General features: G+C 33.6%; 4 protein-coding genes across 5 annotated transcripts; 2 read left to right on the plus strand and 2 right to left on the minus strand.

The window, feature by feature from the left end:
* Positions 1–85: 85 nt before the first annotated feature.
* Positions 86–1,100, plus strand: LOC108743560 (60S ribosomal protein L18). The gene is made up of 4 exons (XM_018479130.2): positions 86–183; positions 308–394; positions 456–714; positions 834–1,100. Exons 1-4 carry the CDS (start codon positions 181–183, stop codon positions 1,049–1,051), a joined length of 567 nt encoding a protein of 188 aa, XP_018334632.2. The 5' UTR covers positions 86–180; the 3' UTR covers positions 1,052–1,100.
* Positions 1,101–1,337: 237 nt separating this feature from the next.
* On the plus strand, positions 1,338–8,279 carry LOC108734645 (kinesin-like protein KIF18A). 2 transcript variants are annotated; one of them, XM_025979390.1, is made up of 11 exons: positions 1,338–1,802; positions 1,863–2,119; positions 2,181–2,533; positions 2,596–2,801; positions 2,870–3,092; positions 3,155–3,431; positions 6,736–6,986; positions 7,047–7,440; positions 7,648–7,758; positions 8,029–8,095; positions 8,152–8,279. In XM_025979390.1, the coding sequence occupies exons 1-11, from the start codon at positions 1,600–1,602 to the stop codon at positions 8,168–8,170; spliced, it is 2,361 nt and encodes a 786-aa protein (XP_025835175.1). In that variant the 5' UTR covers positions 1,338–1,599; the 3' UTR covers positions 8,171–8,279. The 2 variants fall into 2 exon arrangements, with proteins under 2 accessions (XP_025835175.1, XP_025835176.1); XM_025979391.1 differs by lacking the exons at positions 6,736–6,986; positions 7,047–7,440; positions 7,648–7,758; positions 8,029–8,095; positions 8,152–8,279 and adding exons at positions 3,743–4,136; positions 4,344–4,640 and having other exon boundaries at positions 3,155–3,682.
* LOC108743559 (NEDD8-conjugating enzyme Ubc12) lies at positions 5,373–6,554 on the minus strand (the record flags this gene model as incomplete). Its single annotated transcript, XM_018479129.1, is given in 2 exon segments — positions 5,373–6,149; positions 6,460–6,554. Coding segments are annotated over 2 exon segments (443 nt in total), but the record flags the coding sequence as incomplete, so codon positions are not given.
* Positions 8,280–8,656: 377 nt separating the features above from the next.
* LOC108743558 (importin-7-like) lies at positions 8,657–9,389 on the minus strand. The gene is made up of 3 exons (XM_018479128.1): positions 9,242–9,389; positions 8,920–9,186; positions 8,657–8,859 (listed from the first exon to the last, which is right to left on the minus strand). Exons 1-3 carry the CDS (start codon positions 9,333–9,335, stop codon positions 8,672–8,674), a joined length of 549 nt encoding a protein of 182 aa, XP_018334630.1. The 5' UTR covers positions 9,336–9,389; the 3' UTR covers positions 8,657–8,671.
* Positions 9,390–9,395: the final 6 nt, after the last annotated feature.

A 9,395-nucleotide genomic window follows, 5' to 3' on the forward strand; every position in this document is an offset into this window, starting at 1 on the left:
CTCGGAAGGAAGCTAAACTGGCTCTATGAGAAAACCAATGGAGTGCACTGTCTAGATTTGAATATCTATGAAATTAGTTACTCAGTTCTCTATGAGTTGTCCGTAATAATTTTATCTATGAATAATTGTTATTCTTTTACGCTTTCTCTATGGTTGAGAAACTAACCAAGAAAAGTCAAGATGGTATGTTACTAATTTTTCTACATTTATATTTTTCATAATCATCTCTTATTTATTTTATTTCAAACAATGAAAGCCACCCGTTTTTACATTTTGTTACATAATGTAAATGTTATTTTTCTTTTAGGGTATCGATATTAATCATAAACATGATCGGAAGGTTCGGCGCACAGAACCTAAAAGCCAGGATGTCTACTTGAGGCTCCTTGTCAAGGTTTGCATGTCTTTTCAATATTTTAATAATATAAAGTTACCGAATTATAATTTCATTACAGTTATATCGCTACCTAGCACGTCGTTCAAATGCCAAATTTAATAGAATAATATTAAAAAGGCTGTTTATGAGTAAAATCAATAAACCACCAATTTCTTTGGCTAGAATTGTAAGACAAATGAAAAAACCTGGACGTGAAGGCTTGACTGCAGTAATTGTCGGAACTGTTACTGATGACCAACGTATTTGGGAGATTCCTAAACTGACAGTGTGTGCATTGAGAGTGACTGAGAAGGCAAGGGCCAGAATATTGAAAGCAGGTTTGTTATAAATATTTTAAAAAAGTAATTTAGGAAGTATTGTCTAAGTTTAAGTAAAAATAAATTTGGATATTTTAGCAGAAATAGCATGTTTTTAAAGGAATTTGTACATATTTCAGGGGGTGAAGTGATTACATTTGACCAATTGGCTTTAAAATCACCAACTGGAAAGAAAACTGTTCTATTGCAAGGTAGAAGAAATTCTAGAGAGGCAGTGAAGCACTTTGGACTTGCACCTGGTGTGCCACACTCTCACACTAAACCATTTGTTCGCTCCAAGGGTAGGAAGTTTGAACGTGCACGAGGTCGTAGGCGTTCTTGCGGTTACAAAAAATAATTTGTATTGTATAATATTGAATTAATAAAAGTTATCTTTAAAAACATAATTGTTGTTACTGTATTTTCCTTTTTTAAACCAAACTGTGCATAAAATAGCTATTGTATTATTTATGGCAAGAATTAAAAATTTATTTGATAAAAAGTTAATTACAAAAATATTAAACATTTTGGCTAATCTCTTCCTAAAACACTTAATTTAAAAAGAAATACTTTGTATTGACACTAATTTCAAATTAGCCGCCATAGAACAAACATGATTGGACAACGCGATGAAAACAACTGAAAACTATTTTACCGACAACGCAAAATTCAATTTAAAACTTTTTTAACGGACTTACCACGTTCAACGGTCAAAATGTCTGTATCACGTCCACGTATTGTGTTAAATTTCGGTTGATATTTTGAAGTGTGTGTACTATGTGCATTTGTTTTCGATATTAAATAAGTTTTCAAATTATATCCATGTTGTCAGTGTGGTATATACTTCGTTTTAATCAGTTTTAATGTTGTATACTTAATACAACCAATGTGCTTTTATGTAATGTAATGTTGAAGATACCTTTAATCGATGCTATAAATATAAAAATGGTTAAAAGCAAGCGAGACTTACTGAAATCACCCAGAAGAAGATCTTTCACCCTTCTACGCTCAGGGGTACGAAATAAAATCAATGTGAATAGTGGAGCTGACATTTGTGTTGTGGTTCGTGTTAGACCACCAAATGCTAATGAACAAGGGGACAATTTCAGGTTTGTTTCTGTGTATACTTTTTTAAAATTTAAAGATAGGTTGAGAGATTTCATTTTTAGAAAAATAATAAAAGTGGTTAGTGATGAGATGTTGATATTCGACCCTAAGGAAGAAAATGACCCATTCTTTTATCACGGTGTTCAACAGAAAGGTCGAGATTTATTAAAAAAGGCCAATAAGAATTTGCAATTTCATTTTGACCGAGTATTTGGATTTGAAGCAACCAATGCAGAGGTCTTTGAAAAAAGTACAAAGTCTTTAATAGATAAACTGATGGATGGCTACAACTGTTCAGTTTTTGCATATGGCGCTACAGGTCGTTTATATCCTTTTTAATAGCCTATTTGATATTAACTTGTTTAAATAAATGTTTAAAGGTGCCGGTAAAACATTCACCATGATAGGGAAACCAGACAATCCAGGCATCACAGTTTTAACAATGTCAGAGCTATTTAAGCGCAAGGAGGAATTGTCCAATGAAAGAGACTTTGAATTGGGCATAACATATTTGGAAGTTTATAATGAAACTGTACAGGACCTATTGAATCCAGGCAGTCCATTAAACTTGCGTGAAGATGGCAAATTTGGTGTTATAGTTGCTGGTGTACAAGTTAAAAGAATAGAGAGTTGTGAAGAACTTTTTGAATTGCTTCAAACTGGGAATCAAAACAGAACACAGCACCCAACAGATGCAAATGCAGAAAGTTCTAGATCTCATGCTGTCTTTCAGGTATTTTGATAATGGATCTTCTGTTATTATTACACTAAAGTAATTTTAATAAATCTGTTTAGGTATATATAAAAATGAGTGTAAAAACGACTCAGCAGATACTTGCAGCAAAGCTGAGTATGATTGACTTGGCTGGAAGTGAAAGGGGTGCGGCCACTGGCTATAGTGGAGCACGTTTTACTGAAGGAGCCAATATAAATAAGTCCTTATTAGCTCTGGGCAACTGCATTAACAGCTTAGCAGATGGACAAAGACATATTCCATACAGGTAATAAAATTATTATTAATTTCTTAAGTAATTTGTTACTAAGTTAAACACTTAAATCACACTTTTAGAGACTCAAAATTAACTAGACTGTTAAAAGACAGTTTAGGAGGCAACTGTAAGACTGTTATGATAGCAAACGTCTCGCCAGTATCATTGAATATCGAAGACACCTATAATACTTTAAAATATGCCACTCGCGCCAAGAAGATAAAGGCTAAATTAAAGAAAAATGTCGTTTCATGCAGTACAAACATACAGTTTTATATCAAACAAAACGAAGCACTGCAACAGGTAAATAGTAATAATAATAAACTTATATATTTGCATCTGTGTGAAAATTCATATTTTTCAAGGAAAATGAAAAACTGAAATTGGAAATAGAACAGTTAAAATCCCAAGTGGCTTCTACATCATCATGTACCTGCAACAAAATGGTCAATATTGAAGTAGCATCACCTCTGAAACAAGATGAACAGCAATGTGAAGAAAAAGGAGATTCTACAAATTTGAAAATCAAAGAACAGCTAAAGGCCCTATTCACGCGACGATTAATACTCGAAGAACAAATAGCAGCTGTCAGCAATTCTATGAGTTTGTTCACTGTTAGGAAGGAACTAAAAGAGTTTGCAGATACCAGACTCAGCGGACTATGCACTGAACAGTCTGATAAAGCAGATGGACATAAACGATTGGGAACCGCGATGGAAAATTTACAAAGACAAACGGAACGGTTGGAGAATGACGTGGAGGGACTTACGAAGCAAGTAAAAGAAGTTGATACCGAAATCGAATCGCTAAATATCACGGAAGATTCAGGGGAGGTTTACGATTACTGTCAAGCCCTTCGAAGTGAAGTAGAAAAGGCCAAACTGAAATCAGAGGTAAATATGACTTTTTTCTTTTCAATCAGTTTTGTAATAATTATTTTATTCAATCTACAGGCGGACTTATACAAGAGAAAATCAGAAATTTTAAGCGGCGAACTGCGAATGCATGGGGAACTTATACAACGAATGAGCGCCGTTTTGAAGCCGTGTTTCTTACAACTGCGTGGGTACGGGTACGCCACCAACGATATGATTAAAAGTTACCACGACCTAGTACGGCACTGTCAGGGATTCCGCACAGTGTGCTGGAAAGACGAGGAAGCTTCATCTGCAGACTCTGGTGTTGGCTCAACTACTACAGTAATCCAGTCGGACGTGGGAGAAAATAAGAAAAAGACTCCTAATAACAAGAGAAAATATGCAGGCGATAAAGATGACGAAAACGGTTTAAACGAGACGTTTGTTGTGCCCCTGTCACCTGCCAAGCAGGAAAAAGTATTGACTAGAGGTGGGACCATTGAACCATATGTTTCGTCAATTGTTAATCAGATATTACATAATTTTTTTGTGACTTATAGTCTCATTAAAAAAATGTAACGTAACAAGAAAGGGTCTCTTTTAGATGTGTAATTGTCTAATTAAATTTTTATTGAATGTTCAGGCTTGTTTTAATGAGTTGAGAAGGCGACTTAAATTTATTTTTGTTTTGTTACAGTTACCAAGACAGCTCCGACAAAAAAATTAGCCAAAGTGCAGCCTCCAAAATTAATTAGGCTAACAAAAGAGAACAAAGATCCTACATTTAAGTCAAGTAAAACTCCACAAGGTATGTAAATTTTACAAAATTAAGTTCAAAAATGGCAGTTTTCAAGGTGTTTATGAATTGATGAATTAACTATCAAAATATGACGTTTTTGACTATTATTCATGATAACTATGGAGATCGATTTAAAAATACAGTTCAGAAAGAATTAGAGCCTACAGGCGTGTAAAAACAGTGACAAATTTGGTGAATCACTGCTTATTTGCGATTTTTCGATAATTTTTCAAAAATATTTTGTAAAGTATTTCCTTACATTTGTTTTCTTTTTATAAGGAAAATNGAAAAAGTTATCGAGTTTTTTGATTCATAAAATAAAAATAGATAATGTCTATATACTAGCTAAACGTAGCACTTTTTAAGTTAAAAATGAGAGGCAACTTCTTTACGAGTTTGTCAAGGTACAAACAAGTTTTAAACAAAACTTTTCAAAATTAACAGTATCAAGTATTAAAAGATTAGAAATAAAAGAAGCAATAGTTACTTCAATGATTTTTTTTCTAATCAAAGAAAATTTAAATTACACGATGCTAATAAAAAGGCACTTACAATAATAGATAGTACTAATAATAATAATTACAATAAACGGATAAAAACGTAACGGATACTAAAGTAGCAATTGTACAATTAATTATATCGATATTATTCTTTTTATGAATTAATCATGTTAGCTGCGGAGGCAAATTTTCATCAGTCAGAATAAATAAAGTCCAGCGGTGTATAAAGGTTTTTTTTTCGTTATCTGTATATAGGTGGTGCTTTCGGATAACATATACCTACCTTAATTAATTAAATATCCTCCTTCACGAGCCAACATTACAAATGAAATTAAAATTACTGATACGTCACTTAAAAGAATAAATCATTAAAACAAGTGTTTAAGTAAATGTTCATTAAATAAGCTCAACTGAAAAAAAAAAAACATTGACGTGTTCAATTCATATAATTAACAAAAATAGTTTTACATGATTTAGTGTGGATTTTAAACGTTAAAAAAGCATAAGAAATATCTTGAAGAGCTTAAATTTGATAACACTACCTCCTCTATTTAAATTTCCATTTTTTAATCTCAAATTTCATTACTTTATCATTCGATTTAAAATGTATGCAAAATTGCAGTATATAAAAACTTAATACCAGTTGTTTTGCCTAGTTGTAAGTAATAATATCGAAATGAAAAATAAAACGCGAAGAAAAAAATAAAGAAAAATTAATAGAACATACCAACATATATACGTACGAATTATTGGATTTTGAATCAACTCAACGCAAAAACCACTCGAGTGTCTCTTTACACAAACGGAAATTTTACATTAACAACATGGTTTGGTGTTAGATATCTTCTAACTCAAATCACTTCAAACATCGGTCGAAATATGTACCACCTACGAATCCACCTCGCATAGCTTTCTGAACATTCTGTTCAAACAAGCGACGATTGGTGGTCAAAACGTCTGCAGCCTCTTTATTAAGAGGATCTTCTGGATTGGGTTCTAAAAACAGATACTGAAGACCATAAACGATGCTGTTTATAGTCAGAACAGGCTTCCAATCTTCTCTGAGTATATTTAAGCAGACGTTACCCTGCTGGTCTATGTTTGGATGATATACTTGTGTTTCACACTTTACTTTCGGAGGTTCATGCGGATAATTGGGGCCCACTTTGAAACTAAACACGAAACGTCCTGTCCGATAAAAACCCTGTAATTAAACCCTGCATTAATGTGTCTAGAAAATTGGAGTTGTAATGGCATATTCAAGAAACTATAGATAATAATTAGTTATTAGAATCTTTTGGGAAGTTTCTAGAATAAATGTAGAGTTCAGTTTCGTTGTCAATTTGTAAAGAGGTTTCTATATACACCTGTGTAGAGGTTCTATGACTACTATTATCTTACAGAATAAGTTTTAATTTCGATCCAATTTCAAAGTACTTAATTCTGCGTTAATTAATTAATTAATTAATTGTTACTGTATTGTAACTTGGCCTTGAAATAAAATCAAAACTTACCTCATCCGGACAAATAATCAACTTAAAATTAAGTAGATCATCAGGGTCAGGAAACTCTGTAGTGCATGTTTTTGGTAAATTCAATTCATTAATATCTGAAAGGAAATTTAGTTAGTCTAATGGCAATATTTGCATTTGAATCATTAAATTCCTATTCCAACATTCTTAAATATAAAAATCAACAGACAAAGTAAAACAAGATTAAATCAATTACCAAACTAGTCAGCAATTCTATGAGTTTGTTCACTGTTAGGAAGGAACTAAAAGAGTTTGCAGATACCAGACTCAGCGGACTATGCACTGAACAGTCTGATAAAGCAGATGGACATAAACGATTGGGAACCGCGATGGAAAATTTACAAAGACAAACGGAACGGTTGGAGAATGACGTGGAGGGACTTACGAAGCAAGTAAAAGAAGTTGATACCGAAATCGAATCGCTAAATATCACGGAAGATTCAGGGGAGGTTTACGATTACTGTCAAGCCCTTCGAAGTGAAGTAGAAAAGGCCAAACTGAAATCAGAGGTAAATATGACTTTTTTCTTTTCAATCAGTTTTGTAATAATTATTTTATTCAATCTACAGGCGGACTTATACAAGAGAAAATCAGAAATTTTAAGCGGCGAACTGCGAATGCATGGGGAACTTATACAACGAATGAGCGCCGTTTTGAAGCCGTGTTTCTTACAACTGCGTGGGTACGGGTACGCCACCAACGATATGATTAAAAGTTACCACGACCTAGTACGGCACTGTCAGGGATTCCGCACAGTGTGCTGGAAAGACGAGGAAGCTTCATCTGCAGACTCTGGTGTTGGCTCAACTACTACAGTAATCCAGTCGGACGTGGGAGAAAATAAGAAAAAGACTCCTAATAACAAGAGAAAATATGCAGGCGATAAAGATGACGAAAACGGTTTAAACGAGACGTTTGTTGTGCCCCTGTCACCTGCCAAGCAGGAAAAAGTATTGACTAGAGGTGGGACCATTGAACCATATGTTTCGTCAATTGTTAATCAGATATTACATAATTTTTTTGTGACTTATAGTCTCATTAAAAAAATGTAACGTAACAAGAAAGGGTCTCTTTTAGATGTGTAATTGTCTAATTAAATTTTTATTGAATGTTCAGGCTTGTTTTAATGAGTTGAGAAGGCGACTTAAATTTATTTTTGTTTTGTTACAGTTACCAAGACAGCTCCGACAAAAAAATTAGCCAAAGTGCAGCCTCCAAAATTAATTAGGCTAACAAAAGAGAACAAAGATCCTACATTTAAGTCAAGTAAAACTCCACAAGGTATGTAAATTTTACAAAATTAAGTTCAAAAATGGCAGTTTTCAAGGTGTTTATGAATTGATGAATTAACTATCAAAATATGACGTTTTTGACTATTATTCATGATAACTATGGAGATCGATTTAAAAATACAGTTCAGAAAGAATTAGAGCCTACAGGCGTGTAAAAACAGTGACAAATTTGGTGAATCACTGCTTATTTGCGATTTTTCGATAATTTTTCAAAAATATTTTGTAAAGTATTTCCTTACATTTGTTTTCTTTTTATAAGGAAAATCATCCTCACATTTACTGATGAACAAGACTAAAAGCCCCATAACGACTGCTCCTAAGCCACTGTGAGTACTTCATACAAATATTTCGTTCTTTAATTAATAATTTAATTGTATTTCAGCTTGAAAAATCGAAGATGATACTTTAATGGTATTTAAATTTAACACTATTTGTATGCTTTTATGTATGTATATTGTAATAAGCCTCAGATGTATATGTTATTATTTTATTAATATAGACGTTTTATTTTGCTTTAAATTGAACGTCGTCTTATTTTTTTTAGCTTCTGTTCTTAGTAAAATAGTAATTATGAANTAAATAGGTATGCAACACATCGTACATTTCAGCATAAGAAACTGCTGATACTATGTAATACTATGCCCCGTGCTGACAGCACTCATAATTTCTTTTATATATTAGAAGAATTTTTTAAAAAACGCTGGAACTTTACAATCTTTATAATATGAATAAATTTTTTCGTTTGAGATGAGAATGAGATTAATTTCACGTGACAAAAAAAGGGAAAAAGAAATAAAACGCAGCCGTTAACCGTTCGTTCTGCTAATACTAACCGCTAACCTTAAACAGCATGAAGTTTGCCATACAGCTTTTTTTAAATACGTTGGGAAATGATACGGTCATCATTGGCAACTATAAATTAAAAAAAAAACATTTTTCAATTTACCTCCTTGCTGTTTGATCTTCTTGCTTTCAATTGCTGCTTTCCTTTGGTCAGCTAACTGGGCAACTTCCATTAGTGCTTTACTCTCGTGTTCCGTTAGATTGGACGTTAGTGTTTGGTACCATTCGGGCTGTGAACTTTGCAAAGCTAAAAAAACAGGGACCTTCTTATGAGTTCCGCTTCAAACAATGTCCCAAGATAACTCACACTGCATAATCTCTTTGAACATTATGTACTCCTCCATATCGCGATCTTTCTCGTCCAGAGGCGTAGTGTATGATTCGAGCATCGTTTCTTCGTTGGGATCGTAATCTGGATCCGATTCGCTGTCATCGTCGTCATCGTCTTGGATTACATTCGCTGACATATTAAGACCGGCTGCACCACCTCCCGAACCCAAAACCTGTCGTCCTAGATTTTCCAAATATTGCTGACCTTTCTCGTCTATGTCGTCTTCATCCGAACTCAATTCTTCTAACACAATTATGGAAGTTTTAGAAATATTGAAACATTAACAGTTAGTTAATACCTTCTGAATCGCCATCATCTGTCTCACTTTCTTCTTCTTCGCCATCTTCTTGTTCTCTGGCCGCGTAAGCCCTCTTCAAACCGTCGAACAGCATCACAAGGGCGGGAACTATTCGGGGAGCCAACGTCGTTACAATATCGGGTCTATTTGGCAT

This window comes from Agrilus planipennis, unplaced genomic scaffold (assembly GCF_000699045.2).
Source record: "Agrilus planipennis isolate EAB-ADULT unplaced genomic scaffold, Apla_2.0 scaffold955, whole genome shotgun sequence".
Taxonomy (NCBI): domain Eukaryota; kingdom Metazoa; phylum Arthropoda; class Insecta; order Coleoptera; family Buprestidae; genus Agrilus; species Agrilus planipennis.